The 26,023-nt window shown below is 49.3% G+C and overlaps 1 protein-coding gene across 8 annotated transcripts in view; it reads left to right on the forward strand.

Moving 5' to 3' along the window:
* Nucleotides 1-26,023, forward strand: part of LOC119979626 (kazrin-like) — a 312,322-nt gene that overhangs the window by 222,842 nt on the left and 63,457 nt on the right. For all 8 annotated transcript variants that reach the window (XM_038822126.1, XM_038822125.1, XM_038822128.1 and 5 more), the window contains one exon: nucleotides 19,415-19,620. In XM_038822126.1, the coding sequence (XP_038678054.1) occupies nucleotides 19,415-19,620 (206 nt within the window). The remainder of the gene's footprint in view (nucleotides 1-19,414; nucleotides 19,621-26,023) is intronic.

Here is a 26,023-nt window from a genome sequence, read left to right on the forward strand (position 1 = left end):
TTCCTTTTTCAATCTTTTTTTAAAAAAAACAAAAAATTCTTCCTTTAAGAAAAAGAAGAAAAATAAAAATTTCCCACAAACTTTCTTTAAAACTTCTTTCAATTCTTTTTTGTATTCCTCAAGAATTCCCCTGGGACCAGACTTCAGTCTTCTTAAAACATTCTAGGCGGGCGCCACTCGATGTGGAACATCTCACCTACATTGCACCCTGGCTTCGGGCCTGCCGCCTCGTTCTCCGTTTGGCTCCGCCCCCGCTGCTCCAAACACCGCACGTGCTGGGCCCCGACGCCTCAGCTCCAGCCGCCCGACACCCGCGGGAGGTTTCTCGCCAGTTTTCAAACCGGCCCCGCTTGACGCCCGGGATGACCACAAAGGGCGACAAGAATCGCGGGGGGGGGGAGAGAGAGCAAAGAATCGGGGAAACCCCCGAATGCGCCGCAAATAGTGGCCACCAGTGGGAGCTCCTCTCGATGCGGCCGACCCGCTCACAAACGCCACCGGAAGACATTTTGATAATAAGTTATGTAGTGTTTTCTCAAACACTCTTTGAAAGTCCGTATCTGCAACGCCAACTAGACGATCCACATAAATCGTCTCTGTCAATTCCAAGAACTCAATCAAGTTAGTCATATTGGGCGGAATCTTACCCGAATCTTTATGAATTGGTTAAGAGACTGAAAACAGAGCAGCAGAGTAGTTAACTGAGGAACCTGTACAGTGGGGTGTTCCCTCAGGAGTCAACCTGGGGCCAATGCGATATATTAATGACTGGGTGTTGGCGAGAACGTGCAAACTCCACCCAGAGAGTGACCCATGGTCGGAATTGAACCTGGGTCCCTGGCGCTGTGAGGCGGCAGCACTACCCTCTGTGCCAGCATGCTGGTTTTCTCTGCTGTGATAAAATAACAGCACTGGCTGAGGAACATCATGGCGTACATCATGGCGTACTGCTGCTTTGGACACCAGGGATCACTGGTGATAAATCTATTGCTTCCAGAGCTACCAGTCGCGATCATGCTTAGACTCTACAAACCTTTACAGTCAACCCTTTGGCCAGTCTATAAAACGTAGCAAGTGTGTAAACAAAGAGGAAAATCTCTCTAAGAATTTGGAGTCCTTCTTTCTTACTTTTATGTTCCATTCCCCTTGCAATAAATGGCAACAACCCATTGACCTTCCTATCACTTGCTGTACCTGCATACTAACTTTGTTGATTCATGTACCAGGACATCCAGATCCCTCTGTACCTCTATGCTGCAATTTCTCTCCATTTAAATAACATACAGTTCTTCCTGCCCAAGTGGACAAGTTCACATTTTCCCACATTGGACAGTGAAGTCCCACCTTGGTCGGTGTTACGACTGCCTGGGCTAGTGTGCGGTCAATTCCAGCCCCACTTGACCTGGAGTCGCAACACAGGTGAAATTAGATTTTATTTAAAATACCAGAGGACTTTGCCGAGCCCAATAAATTACAGTCACCAGGTTTGTCATTTTAACACACATAACCTTTTATTATGTACGCTATTGCAATTAAACTGACAGAAAATGTAACTGACTGCATAACACCCCTTTCCCAAACCCCCTTTTCTAACTACCCTCCTTTTCTAACTACACTTGCATAGACAAACAACATAAGAGAGGAAAAGATGGTTGAGAAGGAAATAAATTATTGATAAAATAAAAGGAAAAAAGATATTTGATGCACTGGGATGACTTCATGTATTTTTGAAGTTCAGCTTTTCTTTGGGTGCTTCTTCCTGGCTTTCGCTGGCAAGGTAGTCTATTTTCTTTGTAGATTCAGGATCATTTCAATTTTACAGCAAAGATGTGCCAGGCACTCACAGCTTTCTGAACAATAAAGCATTAGAGACTGTTCCTTTCACTTAAACTCTGAACATACTTTTTTTATTCGTTCATGGGATGCGGGAATCGCAGGCTGTGCCAGCATCTATTACCCATCCCTAATTCCCCTTGAGGGGGCAGTTAAGAGCCAACCACATTGCTGTGGGTCTGGACTCATATGTAGGATGACAGATTTACTTCCCTAATGGACATTAGTGAACCAGATGGGATTTTACAACAATCTACAATAGTTTCACGAACCCAGGTTTTCTTGAATTCAAATTTCGCCATCTGCAGTGGCAGGATTTGAACCTGGGTCCCCAGAACATTATTCTGGGTCTCTGGTTTACTAGTCTAGCGACAAAACCACTATGCCACCGCCTCCCCACTCTCAGAAAGCATCACGCAGGAACCAATCACTGACTACTGTAAGGCAGAACACTGTCCCTGGGCAACCCTGGATATTTTAATACTTTATATTTCTCAAGGAGATGATATTTAACCTGTGATTTTGCAACTTTTCAATGTAAGGAGGGCATGGGGTACCCTTGAAATATTAACATTACCAGCATCCAGAACCCAGGCCAGTGTTTTTCTTTTTTTTTCATAAATTTGCAGTACCCAATTTTTTTCCCAATTAAGAAGCAATTTAGCGTGGCCAATCCACCTAGCCTACACATCTTGGGGTTGTGGGGGTAAGACCCACGCAGACACTGGGAGAATGTGTAAACTCCACATTGACAATGGGCCAGGGTCAAACCCGGGTCCTCAGCACCGTGAGGCAGCACAAACCACTGCATTACCGTGCCGCCCTATAGCCCAGTGATTTTCAAACTTTTTTTTCCCCCCGTGACCCACTTTTGGCAACTTGTCAGCCTTCGAGACCCACGCTGGCCAACCTTCGGGCCTCACAACAGTCAACCTTCACAACACACGCCGACCGACCTTCGCGACATACGCCATGTTTGTTTATCTTTTAATGCGAAAGGGGAGCCTGATTTGTCCTCGCAATTTCAATTGAATCCAGTTGAAAGGAGGACAGGGCAATGTGAATATCAGGTGCAGACTTCAACCAGTTTCTTTGTGCTGTCTTCATCTTTGTGAAAATGGAAAATCCAATCTCACACATTTAGGTGAAGGGTAATAGCAACAAAATGCTTGTTTTACTCAGCACTGGATACTCCTGGGAGATGCTACATCAGAATTCTGACAACCTTGTGGATTTTTGGCATGTTTTTAATGTGGTTTACTAGGTCGGCTCAGCATTGTAGTCCTTTCATTTTGAGTCAGCTCTTAGTTAATAACTGACTCTGAAGTCTATACCTCAAAAGGAATTTTTCACACACCACTTCTCTTTCAAATTCTGAAGCTTCTCTAATGTCCCAGTACTTCCCTGCATATAAAACACATGGGCTTTGCCTCCTTATTTGCATTATCACATTAACAAAAACCATACCTCAGGAAATCATCTTTATACTTCTCGGTTTTGAGTTAAGTTTATTTTTTGAGGACCATTAACCAGGTGCCCTGGAGCTCTAACACTACCACTGCTCTATCCTGCCCTGGACTCTCCTGTGCAGCTCTCTCCAGCAGACTCTGCTGTCAGAGCCTGTCCAATAGGTTAACTGCCTATTTGAGCCTCTGTCCGTCTCTCACTTTAAAAAAAACAAATTGATCATCACAGTACACTTGCATTGCTTGCCAGCAGTTGGAAAATGGAAGCAGCTCTGCTCCCTGCCTTGGCACCAAAAGCACGTATCTGGACGGCACTTCACATCAAGTCCACGTGCAGGGTATGTGATCTAATCTCTGCGACCGCTTCTGGCCAGAAGACTCCATGTAGCCTAATATGTACCTCCCATTTAAAAGACGGCAGCGGCTGCAATTCTTCATGTAAAAACCGTTAGCGGCTGTTCGACGCTTCCCATGTGATTGGGACCACTGCGGGAATGGCAGGACCACTCACTCAGCGACCCCACCCACGATCCACCCACGGGTCGCAACCCTGAGTTTGAAAATCACTGATCTAAAACAATGAAGGAGCCACAGTTTTAATTGGATTGGATTGGATTTATCGTCACGTGTACGGAGGTACAGTAAGGATGGAAGAGCTTATCTCCTGCCTGTTTGGAGTCAAACCTAATTCTCAAATGTGCCCTGACCAAGCAGGGGCTCAGCACCTCCTCCGTGCTTTTTTGAAACCTGTGGAAAATCATGACGAAGAGCAATCTGTGAAAGCAGAATAGAAAAGTATTAATAGATTGCACCTTTCAACAGCTTCTTCCCACACAAGGCCCAATCATCCGAGGAAGCTGCGCGTTGTGGAATAATTTGTCTCCTCGTGTTTGAGTGTTTTCTTCACAAGAATGGGTCCACTTTGTATTTTCTTTTATGAAAGAAAGTTCGATATAAAAGCATTATCCAGCGTGTCCGTAGCACAGTGGTTAGCACCGCTACCTCAGTGCCAGGGACCAGGTTCGATTCCAGCCTTGAGTGACTCGCTGTGTGGAGTTTGTATGTTCTCCCCGTGTCTGCATGGGTTTCCTCCGGGTGCTCCGGTTTACTCCCACAGTCCAAAGTTGTGCAGGTGAGGTGGGTTGGCCATGATAAATTGCCCCAATGGTGTCCAAAGCTCTGCACGGTACAGTGTTGCGGGATTGAGGTGGGGGAGTGGGACTGGGTAGGGTGCTCTTTCAGAGGGTCAGTGCAGACCTGACCTTCTTCTGCACTGTAGGGATTCTATGGCTCTAAATAGCGCTTGCCCAGAGAAAGAGGGAGTAAGAAAGGATTTGCATCATCCTCTGTGTGACTTTCAACACAGCCACCATGAGGAGTAATTAAACTAAAATGGAGCCACCATTGTTCCTCAAACAGCAAAGGAGTTAAATGATTGAGTTGTTCTTCCGTGATATTGGTGGAGGGAAGAATTTTGCCCAGGACTCGGATAGAACCTTTAATATCCATTAGAGCCAACAGAAAGTGCCTCAGATCAAGGCCTCACCTGAAAGATGGTGGGCTGGATTCTCCACCCCGCCTCTAAGTGCTGACGCCAATGGAGAATCGGTGGTATTTCATGACAGAAAAATTAGCTACCGGTGAGGGGCTAGCACCAGCACCACGTGAAACACTCGCGGATTGTGCGGAAAATGGTTGGAGAATAGGCAGGCCTGTGCTGGATATGCGCAGGGCTGGCAAGTTGCAACTGGGCATATGCCTACACCCCCCCCTCCCCCCATCGTGCCAGAAAAGATGGCGCCGGCTGTGCAGGACCGTGTACCCGCCCACCCCGATCCCACAGCGTACCTCCTGGCCACCCCCCCCCCCCCCCCCACCAGCGGCACGGATCTCAGTCGAGTGTGGCGGTGTTGGACACTGGCCCGGTCGTCAGGAATGTGGCCCATCGGAGGCGGAACAACACGGGTGGGCCCACTAATTCCAATGGGGTTGCGACTGCGCATGGCATGCGTTTTGATGATGCCAATTTGGAGGGGGTGCAGCCTCACGACCCGGTCAAACTGCCGCCTGCTGCAATTTCACTGTCGGGAGCCATTCTCTGCCCGATCTCCATTCCCGATTTTGGAATCGGGCAACGGAGAATCCCGCTCGGCATCTCGAACAGTGCAGTGCGAACTCAGTGCGGCACTGGAGTGTCAACCTGCATTTTACACTCAAGTCGACAACTTCTGAGGCAACCCGAGAGCGCCCTCAGTGGATCTAGGGGGTTGTTCAGCAGCCGGTGTGGTTACGAAGCTATGCAGACGAGAAGATGCAGATCTGGCCCAAGCTGGCTGATCCCACCTTGGTAGCGATCGGAACAGCACATTTAGACTTTGCCCCCGATGTTGTTGCTGCTGTTTCTCTTCCCTCACCTAGCGGTGCGCAAAGCAGATGATGGGTTCCCGTAGCAAAGCTTTTTTCCTGGAACAGGTCATATTCTGTCGCCAGAGACTTCTAGCTTGAGGGACACCACCCCGCATCAAGCGTAACTGACCAGGAGTCTCTCCCGCTCTTACCACCAGCCATTGATGTGCTTTGGAAGGATTTTACAGGTTGACACACTCAACCTTTTTAAAAAATAAATTTAGAGTACGTAATTATTTTTTCCAATTAAGGGCCATTTAGCTTGGCCAATCCGCCCAACCTGCACATCTTTGGGTTGTGGGGGTGAAAGCCACACAAACACGGGGAGAATGTGTAAACTCCACACGGACAGTGATCCAGGGCCAGGATTCGAACCCAGGTCCTCAGCGTCATAGGCAGCACTGTGCCACTGTGCTGCCCTTACACGCAACCATTTTGACCGCATTATGAACGCACCTTCCTTGGCCATCAAGTCCCGGGGTGGGATCAAACCCGGAGCTCCTGGCTCAGAGGCAGAGACGCGACCCACTGCGACACAGGGCCTCCTCCTGCCCCTGGGGTGGGTGAAGGAAAATCAGCCAGGCTTCCCACTCCAGCCAGTGCCACTGCCAAGTTGTGGGTCTGTGCATGTGGACGGAGGAATAAGGCCTGGAGGCATTCTGAGTAAACTCTGATATGACCCCTCCACCCCCACCCCACTTGCGTCGGGGAGAAGCGCTGTTCCCGAGAAGCTGTATCTGAATCATGAGTCTGCACCTTCAGGAGAGAAATGAAGTGGGATTAAAATCTCAATGCAAGCACGCTAATAATAGTGGCAATCAGCTCCGTGCTGATTTGCAGGGAGAACTGTTTGAATAGCTAGTTAAAAAAAAACCTCCCACTTCTGATCTCAAGCATTTGTTTGATCCCTCGATTAAGCCCCAGTTGTTTCCGTGGCAACAGCAACATTTTTTCATGTTCCCAGCCTCTTTCACCGACTTGAGAATCTGTGACCAGCAGAAGTGTTGCTCAGGGTGACGGCACAGGCCAGGGCTTCGAGCTGGGAGTTGGCTGTTACGGAGCGTGAGGAAAATGTCAGGTGCTCGGAGCAAAGGATAGGGCTGCATGCTAAAGAGAGAGTCTGCGATAAGGAGCCGATCACTGGATACCCGCACAGCACGGTTCCTGGGGGGGGGGGGGGGGAGGAGCTGCTCCCGATTAGAGGCCCTGACTCTACCAAGCATCTGGCATTCCGAAGCCTTTGACTCGCTGAATGAGGCCGACTTTTTTCCTCGGATCATTATTGCTTCCTGACTGCGCTGGAAGTGAATGACTTAATGTTCCCCAGCTGTGTGCGTTTGTCACACATTCTGCCTGTAATTAGCCAAAAAACACTTTAAAGGTTGCTTCGTACTGGCACTTGCTGTCACTACGTGAGGAGTAAATCACTCGGGATGCTCAGAATAGAAGGTGCAGCCAGAGGCTGCCTGTAGTATCTGCAGGAGTAGATTGCCCTGTAACAAATTTCGGAGATTATACTGTTTTATAAATGAGGCATTGCACCATCTGATACCTTCCAGCTCAGCCTGAAACACAAAACAGTAGTGTTGTTAAATTGTCCCACTGAATTACTGCAAACTTCACTCTAGCAGTTTCACAACCATTCCATTATCTTCAAGCTTCCTCTGTCTCGGCTCCACAAGCAATGGCAGGGAGCAGGAAATAGAATAAATCATAGAATAGAATTCGAGAATGTTCCAGCACTGAAAGGGGGCCATTCAGCCCTGTCGTCTGTATTGTTTTATTCTTTCACAGGATGTGGGCTCAATTGTTGCCCATCCTGAATTTCCCTTGGGAAGGTGGTGGTGAACCGCAGCCTCGGACCGCTGCAGTCCATGTGATGTAGGTACACCCACTGTGCTGTTAGGGAGGAAGCTCCAGGATTTTGGCCCAGCCACAGTGAAGGAACGGCAATATATTTCCAAGCCAGGATTGTGAGTGGTTTGGAGGGGAACCTTCAGGTGGTGGTACTCCCAGGTGTCTGCTGCCCTTGACCTTCCAGATGGTAGAGGTTATCTGGGTTTTGGAAAGTATGGTCGAAGGAGCCTTGGTGAGTTCCTGCAGTGCATCTTATAGATAGCACACTCAGGAATGTCACTGCGTGTCAGTGGTGGCAGGAGTGATTGTTTAAGATGGTGGGCGGGGTGCCAATCAGGCGGGCTGCTTTGTCCTGGATGGTGTTGAGTGTTGTTGAAGCTATCAAATTAGCCCCACTCTCCTGCATTTATTCAAAACTGAGACAGCGCCATGGTAACGGCTCGGTGAGTGAATACATCACTCGGTGTAACTCTGAATAACGCTGATCAGAAGGCCGTAGCTTCACCGCTCAGTTCTTCATCTCAGCCAAAGAGCATGTCCGGAGCGTGACTCTGGCCTCCGCACTACTGAATCAGAAATGATACAGCAGAAAGGAGACCATTCGAACCTCGTGCCTGTGCTGGCTCTTTGCTGTCCAATTATCATACAATCCCTACAATGCAAAAGGAGGCCATTCGGCCCATTGAGTCTGCACCAACCCTCTAACAGAGCACTCCACCTAAGCGCACTTCTCCACCGCATCCCAATAACCCCTTAACCTAACCTGCACATCCCTGGACGTTAAGAGGAAACTTATCATGGCCAATCCATCTAACCTGCACATCGTTAGGCTGTGGGAGGAAAGCGTTGCACCCAGAGGAAACCCACGCAGACACGGGGAGAACGTGCAGACTCTGCACAAACAGTCACCTGAGACTGGAATTGAACCCGGGTCCCAGGTGTTGTGAGGCAGCAGTGCTAGCCACTGTGCCGCCCTCCCCCGCTCCTTCACCACAGCCATGGCCACTTTTCTCTTTCAAATCTTTATCAATTCCCTTCTGAAAGTGGTTCGTCATTCAGATTCCATCACCCTTTCCAGCAGTACATTCCAGACCATAACCATCACTGTCTCAAAAACATTTTTCTCATTTCACCTCTGGTTCCCTTAAATCTGTGCCTGCGAGCCATTGGCAATTTCATCTTATTTATTGTATCAAAACTCTTCATGATTTTGACCTTTGTCAAATCTCCCTGCAATCTTCTCTGCTCGAAGGAGAGCGAGCCCGGTCTTTCCAGTCTCTCCACGGAAATAAAGCCGCTCATTTCTGGCACCATTTTAGTCAATCAGCACCTTCACTAAGACTTGACATTCTTCCTGAAATATGACACCCAGAATTGCCCTTCATGCTCCAGCCAGGGCCTAACCATTGCTTTAAGAGGTTCAGCATAACTTTTTAAAAATAAATTTAGAGTACCCAATTCATTTTTTCCAATTTAAGGGACAAATTAGCGTGTTCAATCCACCTACCATGCACATCTTTGGGTTGTGGGGGCGAAACCCACGAAAACACGAGGAGAATGTGCAAACTCCACACGGACAGTAACCCAGAGCCGGGATCGAACCTGGGACCTCGGCACCGTGAGACTGCATTGCTACCCACTGTGCCACCGTGCTGCCCTAGGTTCAGCATAATTTCCCAGCTATGCCTATGCCTCTATCAATGAAGCCAAGCTCCCATAGGCTTTTTCACAGCCTTCGCAGCTTGCCCTCATACCTTCAAACATATTTCAGTTCCTCAACCCCCTTTTAGATTGGACCATTTGTTTACATTCGCCTCTCCTAATTCTTTCTTCCAAAACTGACTCACTTAATCTTATTGCCCACTGGATTTCGTTTATCAAAGCCCGTAACTTCCTCAGAGCGGCAATTTACGGCGTATTTTCCCTCTCGTCGGACTTACCCACGTTGATTTCCAAAGTCCCTGTCTTGCTAAACCTTCCTCACTCAGCCAGGGTGAGAAGTAACTGGGGCGCAGGGAAGACAGGAACGCACCTTTTTTACAGCACTAGCTGCCGTAAAGCAGGTGTTCACAGGGACAATTTAAAGTGAGAAGGTAAGTTTCAAAGGTAGGTGTTTCAGACCAGACAGGGAGGGGGAATCAAGTCGGAGCATGGGGTGGGTGGGTTTCCGACTGGGAAGGGGGGGGGGGGGGGGGGAGTTGTGTCAGGTTGGGCTGGGTTCGGAGGAAGGGTTGAATTGTATTGGGGCAGGGTGGTCAGTTCAGGAAGGATGGGTGTAAGGGGATCTCCGGGTCAGGGTGTGGGGCAGGAGGGGTTGGGGCGGTCAGTCCTCAAGGGAAGGGGGAAGTCAGTGGGGGGGGGGGGGGGGTGGCGGTTGGATGCACCGGGAAGGGGGGGGGGGGTCGATCTGTAGGGGAAGGTCAGTCCTCGAGGGGAGAGGCCAGTCCAGAGGGACAGCAGTTGGATCACACTGGAGGGATGGGGGATGGGGGGGGGGGAAGGACTGGGGGTGCGGTGGGGTGCTGGATCCCCTGGGGATTGTATGACCTTAAGGGTCATCTGGACTGGAAACGTTAGCTCTTTTCTCTCCCTACAGATGCTGCCAGACCTGCTGAGATTTTCCAGCATTTTCTCTTTTGGATTCCGATTCCAGCATCCACAGTAATTTGCTTTTATCTAAGTAATGGGCTCATGTTCCTGCCAATTGCACCGGTCTGCCTGTGTCCCCCTGAAGTCTATTATTGACCCCTCTCTGTTTACTGCATCTCTGAGTTTGGTGTCATCTGCAAACAGTGAAATTATGCCCTTTACACACAAATATAGAACATCCATCAAAACGGGCATGACCCCAGCATCGACTACTGAGAAACACCATTGCACATTTGCTTGTGTGAACAAAGATGATTCATCAATAATCTGCTTTCTGTCTGCCTTTGGTCTTTCAGGGGCTTAAGGGGTATGGGGAGTGGACGGGAAAAGATCAGCCATTAGCATATTGAATGGCGAAACAGGCTTGATGGGCCGTATGTGGCAGCCAAATCCTGCTTCTTTTTCGGGCGATCTTCTGTTCTTGTGTCCCTTCACCAATGGCTTATTCCTGCAGCCCTTACCCCTTTAATTCCAAAGGCTTCAATTTTGCCAACAAGTGTATTTTGTAGTACCTTATCTACACATTTGAAAGTATACACTCTAAATCAACTGCACTATCATCATCAACCCTCCTCACTTTGTACTTAAGCAAAGAATCAGTCAATTTAGTCAAACGCAGTTTGCCTTTTACATATCTGCTTGGGCCAAATCCCCTTTCAACTCACTGAAATTATCCCTTCACCAGTTGAGTATTTTCACATTTGAATGCTGCTTGTCCTTTTCTACAATTACCTTGAGCCTCATTTTATTGTGATCACTGTTTCCCAGATGCTCCCCCACTTACCCACTTTCCACATTTAATTCCTTAGAAGCAGATCCAGCGCTGCTTCCTCCCTCGCTGATGTGGCGCTGCATCTTGCTTGGACATGAGGAGCAGTCTTGGCAAAGGTGACACACAGACAGTCTGGGATAGGATTGTATATATCTGGGGTAGAACTTGTCCTCAATATCCCACAACCTTAGCACCCCTGCTCCCACGCCGTTGCATTGCGTCTCTGACATCCTGCTACAAGGATACCAAAAAAATCATTTTTTAATAACTTGTTTTCCCCTAAGCGTTAGATAAAATGCCTGTCACAGCTGAGGAATCAAAATTAATTCAGGTTTGGATAAGTTTAAAAGAAATTGTGTTGGTTGACTACACTGACGCTGTTAGTTATATTCCTGCAGCTCTGATTGTGAGCATGTGGCTGCGTGTCGGAGATGTGTCTCTGATTGTGAGCAGTGTACCGTGGATTGTCAGCAAATGCTTGTGAAGGGCACCTTTTGCTAACGGTGAACCCCCAACTTCTCACCCAGTCTCTCCTCCTAACTCGTCCCTAACTCGTCCCTCCGAAAATGGGAAAGCCATAAATCAGCCCTACTTGAGCGGTTGGTGTCACTGCTGCTCCCAGCCCTGGTCCATTCTGGGAGGAATTACATGGCTGGTTTAGAATCAGCGTGGATGCAAAACTGATCTTGTAGTTTCTGTGCCACGCGTGTGGCTCACACACTCACTTGGTCAGTGTTGACCGACGTTGTATTATCAGCATCAGCTGTGTTTGACAATTCTCTGCACGTTTCTTCCCCCATCTTCTAAAAGTGTTAGCTCCTGTTGGGTGGGGTGCGGCTCCTTTGGTGCTGACTGGCGGCTTCTGGATCCTTTCCCAAGGCTCGTTTCATTCCAAAAGCGGGCAGGCTATTTATTGATGGAAGGCATCACAGTCATGCCGAACTGATCATCAAAACTCATTCACGCATAAGACACACATTCTCACACAAGATGCACATTCACGCAGCACAGTGGCACAATGGTTAGCACTGATGCTTCATAGTGCCAGGAACCCGGGTTTGATTCTGGCCTCGGATGACTGTGTGGAGATTGCACTTTCTCCCGATGTCTGCGTGGGTTTCCTCCGGGTGCCTCCGGGTTTCCTCCCACATTCCAAAGATGTGTAGGTTAGGGCGGCACGGTGGCCCAGTGGTTAGCATTGCTGCCTATGGCACTGAGGACCTGGGTTCGAAACCCGGCCCTGGGTCACTGTCCGTGTGGAATTTGCCCGTTGCCCCCATGTCTGCGTGGGTTTCACCCCCATAACCCAAAGATGTGCAGGGTAGGAAATGAAAAATGAAAATCGCTTATTGTCACGAGTAGGCTTCAATGAAGTTACTGTGAAAAGCCCCTAGTCGCCACATTCCAGCGCCTGTCCAGGGAGGCTGGTACGGGAATTGAACCGTGCTGCTGGCCTGCTTGGTCTGCTTTAAAAGCCAGCGATTTAGCCTGGTGAGCTAAACCAGCCCCTAGGATTGGCCAGGATTGGCCACGCTAAATTGCCCCTTAATTGGAAAAAATAATTGGGTACGCTAAATTTATTTTAAAAAAAGATGTGTAGGTTAGGCGGATTGGCCATGCGAATATTGCCCAAATGTTAGGTGGGGTTAGGGGGATAGGAGCGGGGGACTGGGCCTAGGTAGGGTGCTCTATTGGAGCAAGGGCCAGTGCATACTCGATGGGCTGTATGGTCTCCTTCTACACCATACGGATTCTATGATAAAAACACGCACACACGTGTATACATAGACACACACACAGATACACACAAACTCACACTGGATCCCTGGTCAGTGATCAGCAGGAGGAACCAGGGCTGATTTTCTGTTCCAGAGCCCAGGGTTGCTCATGCCCATACTGCTGCCTGGCTGAAATGAGGCAGCTTAATCCTGAGTTGAGAAAAAAATTAGCACCGACTGGCTCACCTGCAACCTGCAATGATAAGCCGAGCCACAAGTGACGCTGCTGAGGGAGTGTTTAACCTCTCTCAGCTAATGCCATTTTATTGTCACCTTGCAATGATTCCAGTGCAGATCATGAGTATTGAATTAAAATCCCGCCCCGCGTGCTGAGGCGAATTCACGCTCCCAGCTGGACGTCACGCTGAAAAGGAACCCAGACTGGAGATAAGGCTGTAAAATGGGTCCACGCTCTCGCCATGCAGGGCTTCCCGCTTGGCTGCTTTGTAATCCAAAACGTCCAACCTCTCTTTAGTAACTAGTACTAAATTAACAGTGAATCTAATAAACCAACGGGCGGCACGGTGGCACAGTGGTTAGCACTGCTGCCTCACGGCGCTGAGGACCTGGGTTCGATCCCAGCCCCGGGTCACTGTCCGTGTGGAGTTTGCTCAATCTCCCCGTGTCTGCCTGGGTTTCACCCCCGCAACCCAAAGATGTGCAGCATAGGTGGATTGGCCACGCTAAATTGCCCCTTAATTGGAAAAAAATAATTGGGCACTCTAAATTTATTTTATTTTTAAAAATCTAATAAACCAGAGCTCGGCACCAGATGCTGGTGCTGAGTGTTTAGAATAGGAATTGGAATCCAAAAGTTAAATGGCCGATATATATAAAATGGATGCATGCTGCTTTTAATAAAAGTGGTGATTGATTGGAAGCACTGCTTTGATATAGATACAGAAATGTTAGTTTGATGGATAGTATCTGATCTGTGCTACTGCAGCAGATATTCAGGTGTGATCGGTTGAAGTTTTCTTGGCTGGGAAGGGATTTAAATAAAGAAGTTAATTAAAATATGAATAATATATTTTTAGAACGGTGTTAAGTGGTACTTTCAATCCATAATCAACGTGTGACATGAGCAGTGTTCCTGTGTGATAGCCACACACATTAATACTGTTTCATTGTTCAGAGACTCCCTGAATAGGGGCTTTAATCTGAATGTGAACAGCTGACCCCTCTAATGCACAGTGTATTCGGGTCATAGGGTCAGACTTTCAATACCAAGGGGGGTTGCTCGAGTTGGGAATATAGAGGCCCCGTCACACACAGATTTCACTCCAAGGAGGAATTTTGGAGGTGGCCAGGGAGGCAGGCAAATGCCATGGGAGGACTGGTTAGAAGGCGTGCTGCTGTTCTGGATGGATGGATTCCAGGAGTGAATCGCACGGGTGCCAAACACAAATCTGCCAGGTCATTTGAAAATAGCTTTATAAAAGGCCCGCCAGCCCTAATCCCTCACACCCCACCCACCCAAATACCCCCATGCCACCTCACACCCCTCCCATGCCCCTCATGCCACCTCACGCCCCTTGCCACCTCCATAGCCATTCATCCAGTATCCACTATGGGCGGACCTCAGGAACCATGTGGAGGTAAAATAAATAAACTTCTAACATTCTCACTCATACACATCTGATACAGAAAAGGCATTCACAGTTATGAAACCTATTCAAAAATGTTTAATCCCCTCAGGCGGTCAACCTGTTACAGAAGTAAACAAGCTTCTATTCAGTAATCACATCAAAGACAGTTAATCCTTTAATAGCCCCTTAAAACTGTCAATCAAGTGTGAGCTCAGATAAGTGGTTTTGGTTTTTTGGAAGTCAGACAAGCATTCATAATGTAATAAAAGCACTTGTGAAATATCTACAATGAAGTCTATTGCAGCTGAAACATTTATTTCTAAGTTGGACCAGATGACCTGTTAATCAATATTCTCCAGCAATATGCATTTTTTCTACTCTAACTGACAGCTGCTGCCTAGATTTTTAAGATTATAATGGGTGGGGAATTTAAACAACTTTGAATCAAGACACTTAAACAGACCGTATCCACCTTGCATGACCGATGCGTCTCTTCCATGAATTTGTGACTCCCATGCTGTGGTTTTAAGGCCCTTGGAACAGTGAAAATTGAATCTTTTTTAACTCAGAACTATTTTTTTTAAATTTAGTGTACCCAATTCATTTTCTCCAATGAAGGGGCAATTTAGCATGGCCAATCCACCTAGCCTGCACATCTTTGGGTTGTGGGGGTGAAACCCATGCAAACATAAGGAGAATGTGCAAACTCCGCACAGATAGTGACCCAGGGCCGGTATCGAACCTGGGACCTCGGTGCTGTGAGGCAGCAGGGCTAACCCACTGCGTCACTGTGCTGCCCTCAGAACTATTTTTAAATTTCCAGCGGATTTGTGTTTTGTGTCCGCGCCCCCTTTCCCCTAAGGGTGAAAATTTTATTGACATGATTTCGATATCCAGCATTGCTAACGGACTCTGGAGTCCCAACTCAACAAAAACCCAGCCTGGAAGATAAAAATATGTCACCCAAATTTTTTGGGCAGGCAGTTCTTGTGATTTGTGACCTGCCTGTGACATTTAAAGTAGATCACAAATTGTAACGGGCGGCACGGGGGCACAGTGGTTAGTACTGCTGCCTCACGGAGCTGAAGACCTGGGTTCGACCCCAGCCCCGGGTCACTGTCTGTGTGGAGGTTGCACATTCTCCCCGTGTCTGCGTGGATCTTACCCCCACAACCCAAAGATAGGCAGGGTAGTTGGATTGGCCATGCTAAATTGCCCTTAATTGGGAAAAAAATAATTGCCATTTTTTTTTTTAAAAGAACACAAATTGTAAGATACGGTCTAATTTGGTTGATTGTACCATGGGGCCATGCATCTTCTGCACTGCCTCCCTGCTCAGCAGGGAGACGGGCAGCATGTGAAAGTAGAATGTGCTGCAGGTAACTTCCTTTTCTTAAAGGCAGTCTGTCCCTATTAAAGGTGCACTGTACTGAGTTACAAGCAGCTGCTGCTGAATACAATTGCTACAATATCAAACAAGACAAATGGTACAGAAAGGCAAAGAGTGGGCTCCAGGTTCACGGATGCAGCATGGTGGGCTTTCATGGAGCAAGTGGAGAGGAGGAAAGACACCCTGATCACACAGAGAGACATGAGTCTCTGAAGGGTCACCCTCAGAAGGCATTGGGAGAAGGGTGTCAATTCCTGGCACTGGACCTGAGGAACTGGCGGAAGTGCCACAAGATCTCATGCAAGTGGTCAAGGTCAGTGAATGCACCTTCACAAGACATCCTCTACCCACCTCTCCATCAACCTCACTTGCTGTTCAACCCAATACACACAACCCTCATCACTCGCCCGTCAGCAATCCCTCAGAATTCAACTCTGACATCCAAAGACTCCACCTCACCCTCACACACTTGCCAATGCTGCCGCCTCACACCCAGCTCCCTGTACTTTCAGACACCTTCAGCAGTGGGCAGACACCGGCCGACACAATCATTCATATTCTGCCATCCCTCTTGCAAGACGAGGAGGCGAAAGGGGACAGAGCAGAACCTGCAAGGGTCACGGATGCCTGCATCTCTTAAGCCGCATGGTGGTGATGGCTTTCTGTCTCTTGGAACTGGCTGCAACAGATCACTTGGCATCCAACATCACTGAGAACATTGATGATATTCCTGGTTTAATACCCCTCCAGCTCACCCTCATCCTGCTATGCCCCCTGGCAAGCTGCTGATGGCCATCAACCTCTTGCCTAACCCCACACCCACTCCACTCACACCAACTCTCCCCTTCAGAGGTTCTGCTTTCAGGCACCACCAGGCCCACAACCCACCCTGCCCTGCTCCACCCTCCCCCCAACACGGAGCGGTTTGGGAATAGCTGGAAATGTCACACATCCCACAGGGAGTATAGTCAGTGGCACTACATAGTCACATTCTGAACCCATACACTTTAATATCCACAGCCTCAACACCCGGCGCCACACCATCTACTCCAACCAAGTGTTTCTATGCGCACTCGAAAGATGAGGCTGTACAAGTACTGGGGTAGGCAGTTGCGACAGGTAAACTTTCAGCATCTCCATGACACAGAATCTTCAGGTCAATCAGCAAAACATAACAGATGCTGGAATTGAAACAAAATGCTGAAGACACTTGGGAGGTCAGGCAGCATCTGCGAAGAGATCCCATGGAATCAGTTTGAAGAGCGCTCACCAGCATCTATCCCTGATCAACATCATCACAGAGCTGCTTACCAGGTGGTTATCACACTCTGTTAGTGGGAGCTTGCTGGGTACACATTGGCTGTCATCAATCCTGCAATACAACAATGCCAATCCTTCACAAGTACGTCATTGGTTGTAGAGAATACCCCACTCCCCTCAGTGTCACTGTCAATACCCCACTCCCCTCAGTGTCACTGTTAATACCCCACTCCCCTCAGTGTCACTGTCAATACCCCATTCCCCTGAGTGTCAGTACCCCATTCCCCTCAGTGTCACTGTCAATACCCACTCCCTCAGTGTCACTGTAATACCCCACTCCCTCAGTGTCACTGTTAATATCCCACTCCCCTCAGTGTCACTGTAATACCCCACTCCCTCAGTGTCACTGTCAATACCCACTCCCTCAGTGTCACTGTAATACCCCACTCCCTCAGTGTCACTGTCAATACCCACTCCCCTCAGTGTCACTGTTAATACCCCACTCCCTCAGTGTCACTGTTAATACCCCACTCCCCTCAGTGTCACTGTCAATACCCACTCCCCTGAGTGTCAGTACCCCATTCCCCTCAGTGTCACTGTCAATACCCACTCCCCTCAGTGTCACTGTCAATACCCACTCCCCTGAGTGTCACTGTTAATATCCCACTCCCCTCAGTGTCACTGTCAATACCCACTCCCCTCAGTGTCACTGTTAATACCCCACTCCCCTGAGTGTCACTGTTAATATCCCACTCCCCTCAGTGTCACTGTCAATACCCACTCCCCTGAGTGTCAGTACCCCATTCCCCTCAGTGTCACTGTTAATACCCACTCCCTCAGTGTCACTGTCAATACCCCACTCCCCTCAGTGTCACTGTTAATACCCCACTCCCCTCAGTGTCACTGTCAATACCCCACTCCCCTCAGTGTCACTGTTAATACCCCACTCCCCTCAGTGTCACTGTTAATACCCACTCCCCTCAGTGTCACTGTTAATACCCCACTCCCCTCAGTGTCACTGTTAATACCCCACTCCCCTCTGTATCACTGTCAATACCCACTCCCCTCAGTATCACTGTCAATACCCACTCCCCTCAGTGTCACTGTTAATACCCCACTCCCCTCAGTGTCACTGTTAATACCCACTCCCCTCAGTGTCACTGTTAATACCCCACTCCCCTCTGTATCACTGTCAATACCCACTCCCCTCAGTATCACTGTCAATACCCACTCCCCTCAGTGTCACTGTTAATACCCCACTCCCCTCAGTATCACTGTTAATACCCCACTCCCCTCAGTGTCACTGTTAATACCCCACTCCCCTCAGTGTCACTGTTAATACCCCACTCCCCTCAGTGTCACTGTCAATACCCCACTCCCCTCAGTATCACTGTTAATACCCCACTCCCCTCAGTGTCACTGTTAATACCCCACTCCCCTCAGTGTCACTGTTAATACCCCACTCCCCTCAGTGTCACTGTTAATACCCACTCCCCCCAGTATCACTGTTAATACCCCACTCCCCTCAGTGTCACTGTTAATACCCACTCCCCCCAGTATCACTGTTAATACCCCACTCCCCTCAGTGTCACTGTTAATACCCACTCCCCTCAGTATCACTGTTAATACCCCACTCCCCTCAGTGTCACTGTTAATACCCCACTCCCCTCAGTATCACTGTTAATACCCCACTCCCCTCAGTGTCACTGTTAATACCCCACTCCCCTCAGTATCACTGTTAATACCCCACTCCCCTCAGTGTCACTGTTAATACCCCACTCCCCTCAGTGTCACTGTTAATACCCCACTCCCCTCAGTGTCACTGTTAATACCCCACTCCCCTCAGTGTCACTGTTAATACCCCACTCCCCTCAGTGTCACTGTTAATACCCCACTCCCCTCAGTGTCACTGTTAATACCCCACTCCCCCAGTATCACTGTTAATACCCCACTCCCCTCAGTGTCACTGTTAATACCCCACTCCCCTCAGTGTCACTGTTAATACCCCACTCCCCTCAGTATCACTGTTAATACCCCGCTCCCCTCAATATTTCTGTTAATCTCCACTCACTTCAATATTACTGTTAATATCTCACTCATCAGATGAACTGAAATTTCCACGGATGAGATCAACAGATATTTATCAAGTAAGTTTATCGAGAGATTTGGATCAAGGTGAGTGAGGGAGCTGAAGTATTAGTCAGTATTGATGCAGTTGAATGATGGGACCGGCTCAAGGGGCTGAATGGCCTACTCCTATACTAATAGGCACAATAAACTTCTGCTTGTTTCATCACAGGCAACCTGAACCCAGGCAACTGAAAGGACAAACAGGAGCTGCATTTTGCTGCCTTGAGCTTGGCCTGAGTACAAAATGTGACGCAACTGACGCTAACCCTTTCCATTCCTTACAGATTCGGACAGCCTGTCCAGCCCAACTCACCTGAGTCTCAGCTTGTCGGAGGGGGACGAGCAGCTGGACAGGTTACAGCAGGTGGAGATCGCAAGAACGATGCCAATGTCCCAGTGGAAAGCTGGTACCGTGCAGGCCTGGCTGGAGGTCGTCATGGCGATGCCAATGTACATCAAATCCTGCATGGAGAATGTGAAAAGCGGACGGGTAAGAACGCCGATTGGGATCTCCCCATCCCACCCTGTGTGTCCGAATGAGGAAATGTTGGGGTTAATCAGGATTATTCCTTAAATCCCGACCGGAGCATTCATAAAGATGTGTGGAGTGGAGGCAGACCATCTGGACTCATTTAGCACAGGGATGTGGGGAGTGCATGTTTCTTCAGGATTGACAAACCGGCATTATCCAAATGGGCTACCCCACCTGTATTTAGATTAGGATCATGTGCGTCTTTGAAACTTTGCCACACTCAGATTCTAATAATGGGACCCATCACCTCTCAGAGTTTATTAGTGGGGGCCGGGGGGGGTTTGTGCAGAAACCAAACCCCAGTTCAGATTCCTCATTATTTCTGCGACACTAAAAGGCTTATGCCTTAGTGAGGCAGTGACCTACGCCCTGTCACCTCCCCTTGCTCCATTTGCCAGTCTCCACCTAGCTGATGGATGAGGGGGCAGTAGGAACGAGGCCTGCTTTTTCTGTTGTCTCCAGGAACCCAGGAAAAGCCGGAGTGTTTAGCCAGGTGGCGTTGGAGATGGGGCAACCTCACTGTTCTCTATATGAAAAGGGTTGGCTGCCTGTTTGTTCAGGCCGTGCTGCTGTTTGATGTTGTATTGCAGCTGTCCTGTTACCATGGCGATTTGAAAATCCATTATCCTATTGCCCGCCTCTTTAATCACTCACCTATTGACACTGGACACAAAATCAGAACGAGCGTAGAAGCATTTAACATAAAATGTGGGTTACAATCCTCACAGGTGTATATGGCCCGGAATCTGTTGTAAATGCAGCAGGGCCTCGGCCTCTGATTGTTCACACTGATTCTGATTTGATAAGTTGACTTTTACACTCTGGCAAATGCCAAAGGAGAATCAGTGGGAAATTTCAGTGTATCGGTCAGCAAGATTTGCAGCAAATCTTGGCGTAAGTTGCCGGTTACACTGCTGCAGGAAATTGGGCAATCTCAGCTACAACTCCCAGTGAGGGAGGAGACATGGCAGCTTCAGCATTTACTGAAGACATGCGGCGGGATTCTACGACCGCCGACACCGAAATCACGTTCGGCGATTGGCCGGAGAATCAACGTTTCCGACTCTAGGAGTACGCCGCGCGCAGTATCGATGGACTCAGGATGTTGCCTGAGGCCCTCCCCCGATGCTCCGGCCCCGACTGGCCGAGTTCCCAACGGCGTGGGTCTCTCGTGCTATCATTTGTCGGGAACTCAGCGTGGCGGCTGCAAGTAGTCATCATCCTCCTGGAACGTAGGGACTATGGGCAACCGGTGTGTCTCCATGGCAGAAGCCTTATCACAGAGGGTGCATGCTGCCATTAGTCAGACAGGGTGGTTTTAAACCAGCTGAACATTGAGCGAGTGGGACTCCTTGCGGTTCACATTGTTCGCTGCTTGATGGCCCTGGAGCTCTGAGTGCCACATGAGTGCAGTCGATGTCACACTGCACCTGTGGAAAACCAGAGATCTGTGCAAACCTCTGTGTTCCTGCTTTCTGGCTTGCTTGTCCCAGTTGAGATGCACAACGTTGTGTGCCCTCACGAAGATTTGGTCTGTCACCTCCTGGATGTACATGTGTGTGGAGGTTTGCAAAATCCAACAGAGGTCATCTGTGGAGCCCTGGAAGAAGCCATTGGTGGACAAATTGAGCACCACGGTCACTCTCAGCACCACTAACAGTGGATGCCCTCCAGGTACCTGAGGCACCAAGGTGACAGATGTGTTCAAGAAATTCCCTGGACATGCGTGGTCTTCGGCGACACTGATTATCAGACTCTGATTATGTTGGGCGCACCTTGGGTCTAGCGAGGCACCTCTGAGCGACTGCTCTCTGGGGTCCATCCTCTGTGTCAGGCCCTGACACTCCCTCCTCAGTGGTCCTGCCTCTAGTGAGGCAGGCTCCTCCATTGACAGCTTTGTCTTCTTTTCTCGTGCTTATAAGCAACAAAAATTCCAGCGAGGTCATCAGGCCCCATGTTCCTGATGGTCTCCTCACTGCAGTAAGAAAGAGAGAGACCTGATGGTTAGAGTTTGTCTGCTAAGGACCCCACTTTGTCCATTCATCGTCTGCTGCTGCCTCTCAAAGCCCATTCACTCATGTCCTGGTCACAACTTTGATGCCCTTAGTTCGCAACCTGGTTGGGATGACCCCACATCACCCCCGCCCCACTCCACATGATTGACTGAAGACAGCTTTGGCCACTGTACTGTACCCTGAGCTCTCATCTCGGGCAGTATCCCAGCCTTCGCTGCAAGACCTTGCACTCAACTTGGCCCATGGGGGGCACTTGTCAATAGGTGCTTCAGCACAGAGCCAAGGTTTAGGAGTGCTCTCCTCGGGCAGTGTGCCATGGCCATCTTTCTAAGGGAATATAGTCATAGGATCATAGAGGTTTACAGCATGGAAACAGGCCCTTCGGCCCAGCTTGTCCATGCCGCCCAGTTTCTATCACTAAGCTAGTCCCACTGGCCCGCATTTGGCCCATATCCCTCGATACCCACCCAGCCCATGTAACTGTATAACTGCTTTTTTTTTTTTTTTTTTTTTTTAAAAATTTAGATTACCCAATTATTTTTTCCAATTAAGGGGCAATTTAGTGTGGCCAATCCACCTACTCTGCACATTTTTGGGTTGTGGGGGCGAAACCCACACAGACACGGGGAGAATGTGCAAACTCCACACGGACAGTGACCCAGAGTCGGGATCGAACCTGGGACCTCAGCGCCGTGAGGCAGCTGTGCTAACCGTATAACTGCTTTTTAAAGGAAAAAATTATACCCGCCTCTACCACTGCCTCTGGCAGCTCATTCCAGATGCTCATCGCCCTCTGTGTGAAAAAATTTCCCCTCTGGTCTCCTTTGTATCTCTCCCCTCTCACCTTAAACCTATGCCCTCTAGTTCTAGACTCCTCTGGTGTGGCTGTACCATTGCCCACAGCCACACCGAAGCAGTGATGGAATTTGGAAGCCTGTGTGGCAAGTTTTAAATGCTGAGCAACAATCATTGGCACTCTTACCCATAAATGCTGCTTGAGTGTGGGCACAACTGTGTGACTTGCCTGACTCCAGGCATGTTAATTGAGCTCAAGCTGAATGGCCTCAGCTGCAGTGGGGTACCGATCAGTGGCATGCTTTTTCCTATTAGCCTGGTCTACACCCTGCCTCCATACGCCTCCCCCCCACCCCCGGTGAATGTGTGGAACTTTCAGTCAGTGCTGACTCCCCACCACACTGGAGTCCATGCTCCAGACTTCCCTTCCCTCTGCACTGCCCTTCCAAGAAGGCTGTAGGTCCGACACCAGAAGGCAGCCTTGAATACACTGCTGTTCAGACTTGTCTGCGACTCGCAATAAGGAAGAGAAAGGAAGTCAGGGTGGGGGTGGGCCCCACCACCCCCCCCTCCATCCCCCACCCCCCCCACCTCCATCCCCCACCCCCCATACACATACCCCTTCCCCACCCACTCACCCTCGTTCCCTCCCCATCCCTCCTCCCCAAACATGCTGAGCCACTTCGTGAGCGCTGCACCACCTTGAGTGCACTCCCCTCCGAGCTCCCCATGGAGCTTCGCCCGCCAGGCGCACGCCTTTTGAAACCATTCGCGCATCACGTCAGTGTGGAAGCTTTATTTGACATGGAGGTATGATTCCAGCATGTGGACCCGATAGCGATATGTTAACGTATTATAATGAGATTCCCGACGTTGAACAGCGGGAAACGCGCCCCGCCACTGACAGGAGTGACAATCGCGTCCTGCATTTAGACCGTCGGGAAACAGGTCCTTTCCACTTTGCGATACTTTCCACTCGTGCTGCCAAACCCGCCCACCATAAACATGAACGGAAAATCCTGGCCAAAAACGTCCTCTGAATTCCCTAACGTATTTCTTGGCAGCCATCTTAGATTGATGGCCTCGTGCTGTTCCCCACAGGAGGAAACACGCTCACTCTACCCACCCTTTATGGAATTGATAGATTGGGACTGTGCCCAACGCAGCAAACAGCCAACCGAATTTCCGAAGTAGACGAGGCTACTGACTCCAAATTCTCTCATACTCACTCTTCCACTCTCATATCTTCCAGTCTCTTGCAATCAAAATTCATTATTCCTGCTCTCGCACCTCATCACTTCCCCCTTCCCTCTCCAACTCTACACGTGAGGCCTGATGCCACTCAATTACTGCAGGTATCATGAGCAGAATGGATCCTCACAGCCTCTGACCTTCAGGCAACTCCACACATCCCAACTAACGAGATAGACCGTCAGGATATGAAGCATGAGTACAATTAAGAGGCTTTGTGTGAAGCAGTGCTCATATATTTCACCCTCTTCGATTTCCAAGGTTGATATTTGTGCGATTCACCTTGAATTACCAGAGTCAACGGCTGAAAGGAAGGTGGGCTTTGAGGGTCATATTTTGTTCTCCTCTCTCCAGGCTGCGTGGGAGAACTTCATTGGAAAATCCCATTGACAACTGGGGGGGGGGGGGGGGGGGGGGGGGGAGGGGGAGTAGAGAATCCCGCTGCCTGTGAACGGCACGGCAAATTCTCCGTCCTCGCCAGCAACGGTGGGGCGGACTCGCAGCGGGGAATCCCGGCCTGCGTTCTGGGTTGGCCAGTGCGAATAAGCGACCTTCTGTCAGCACTGTCTCTCGTCTCCCGGTTGGAAGGTTGTGTGTTCAAGCCCCAACCGAGAGGATGTTTAACCCAGTTCCAAACTGGGCTGCCATCGTGCATTTAAACCAAAAGCCCCTTTGCCTGTTCAGACTGGGCCTATAGAACACAGGGCATGACTGGGAAAAGAAACAGCAGATTCTCCCAGTGTTAAAGAGAGGCTGCATCCAATGAGCTGATGGTGCAGGGACTTGGGGGGAACAGACTGAAGGTTTTAAGGAAAAAGGAAATTGGGTGGGTACTTGAGCAAAATAACCACGCAGGGCTATGGGATGGGGCCGACTGGACTGCTCTACAGAAAGCCAGTATGGATTCGATGGGCCAAATTGCCTCCTTCTGTGTCGTCACGACCCCGTGGTGTCCACGTCCACTTGAGTGAGTTGCTGGAAATCTGGTGGAACTGTGGCCCAGGGTTCAATCTGTGATTGGAATTTTCCAGCCTTTGCTGCTGACGGGAGCTTCCGATCCCGTCGACGGTCACTCCACCTCACCCCCCCCCTGCTGTGGGTTCCCCTGGAGCAGTGGGAGCAAGCGGTGTAAATGACCATTGACTTTGGTGGGACTGGACAACCCCATTATACTGATTGCAAAGTCAATTCTGTTTTGAATGGTTCAGGCAGTTTCTAAACAGTTCAAGTGTTGTTGAGTCTCCAATCCACGTGTAATCCCGTCACCGACAGCAGGGTACAGGATCTGTAGCAAGGGAGACACCCGGTGGAGAGCGGGCAGCACTTCACCTGCTGGTGACTGCACTCTGCGCCTGGAGGGAAATGGCCCAAAACACTTCAATGATTAAAGGGACTTCAAACTAACTTATAGCGAATGTCCGCCTGCACAGCGTGCAGGAACTCATGATTGACCAGGCCAATCTTTCAATTGGTATATGATCAATAACACGACATTATCTCACACAAACACCATCCCCGGTGTTTAATCGCAGATTCACATTAAATGCAGATTTTAATAAATGATTCCCCCACCCACAGTTCAATAGTGTAAGGTCTTCATTCCCACCACGATAGACGGACCCCTGCTGAGCCCACTGCGTAATATAAATTAATGGATCATCGAGAATTCTCAAGGCTTAGGCTGATGTGGTGCCTTTTAGTTTCCAACTGGTCTATTTGCATTAATTAATCAGCTAATACCCTTTCCTATTTTAAAGTGAGATATTCTCCTTGATCCAATGCTCCGAATCCCACTGGTTTCCTGGAAGTGAAGCCTTGGCACCTTCTGGCCACCTGATCCTGAAGCTTTGACACCCACTGATAGCGTAGACCTGAGTCCGTACTGGTGGGTCCAGGCTTCGGTGCAGACTCTAGTGCCCGGTGCAGTGAAAAAATGAAAAATGAAAATGAAATGAAAATCACTTATTGTCACAAGTCGGCTTCAAATGAAGTTACCGTTACCTTCAAATGAAACGCTCCTAGTCGCCACATTCTAGCGCCTGTTTGGGGAGGCCAGTACGGGAATTGAACCAACGCAGCTGGCCTGCCTTGGACTGCTTTCAACGACAGCTATTTAGCCCTGTGCTAAACCAGCCCCAGTGCACCCTTCAGTGGCTGTCCTAGTACAGACTCCAGTCTATGTCCACTGCAGTGTGCGTTCCAGACATCAGAGTTTGTGTTCCAGTACAGACATCAGTTTGTGTTCCTGTGCAGACCTCAGTGTGTGTTCCAGTGCAGACCTCAGTGTGTGTTCCAGTGCA

Source organism: Scyliorhinus canicula, chromosome 16 (genome assembly GCF_902713615.1).
Source record: "Scyliorhinus canicula chromosome 16, sScyCan1.1, whole genome shotgun sequence".
NCBI lineage: Eukaryota > Metazoa > Chordata > Chondrichthyes > Carcharhiniformes > Scyliorhinidae > Scyliorhinus > Scyliorhinus canicula.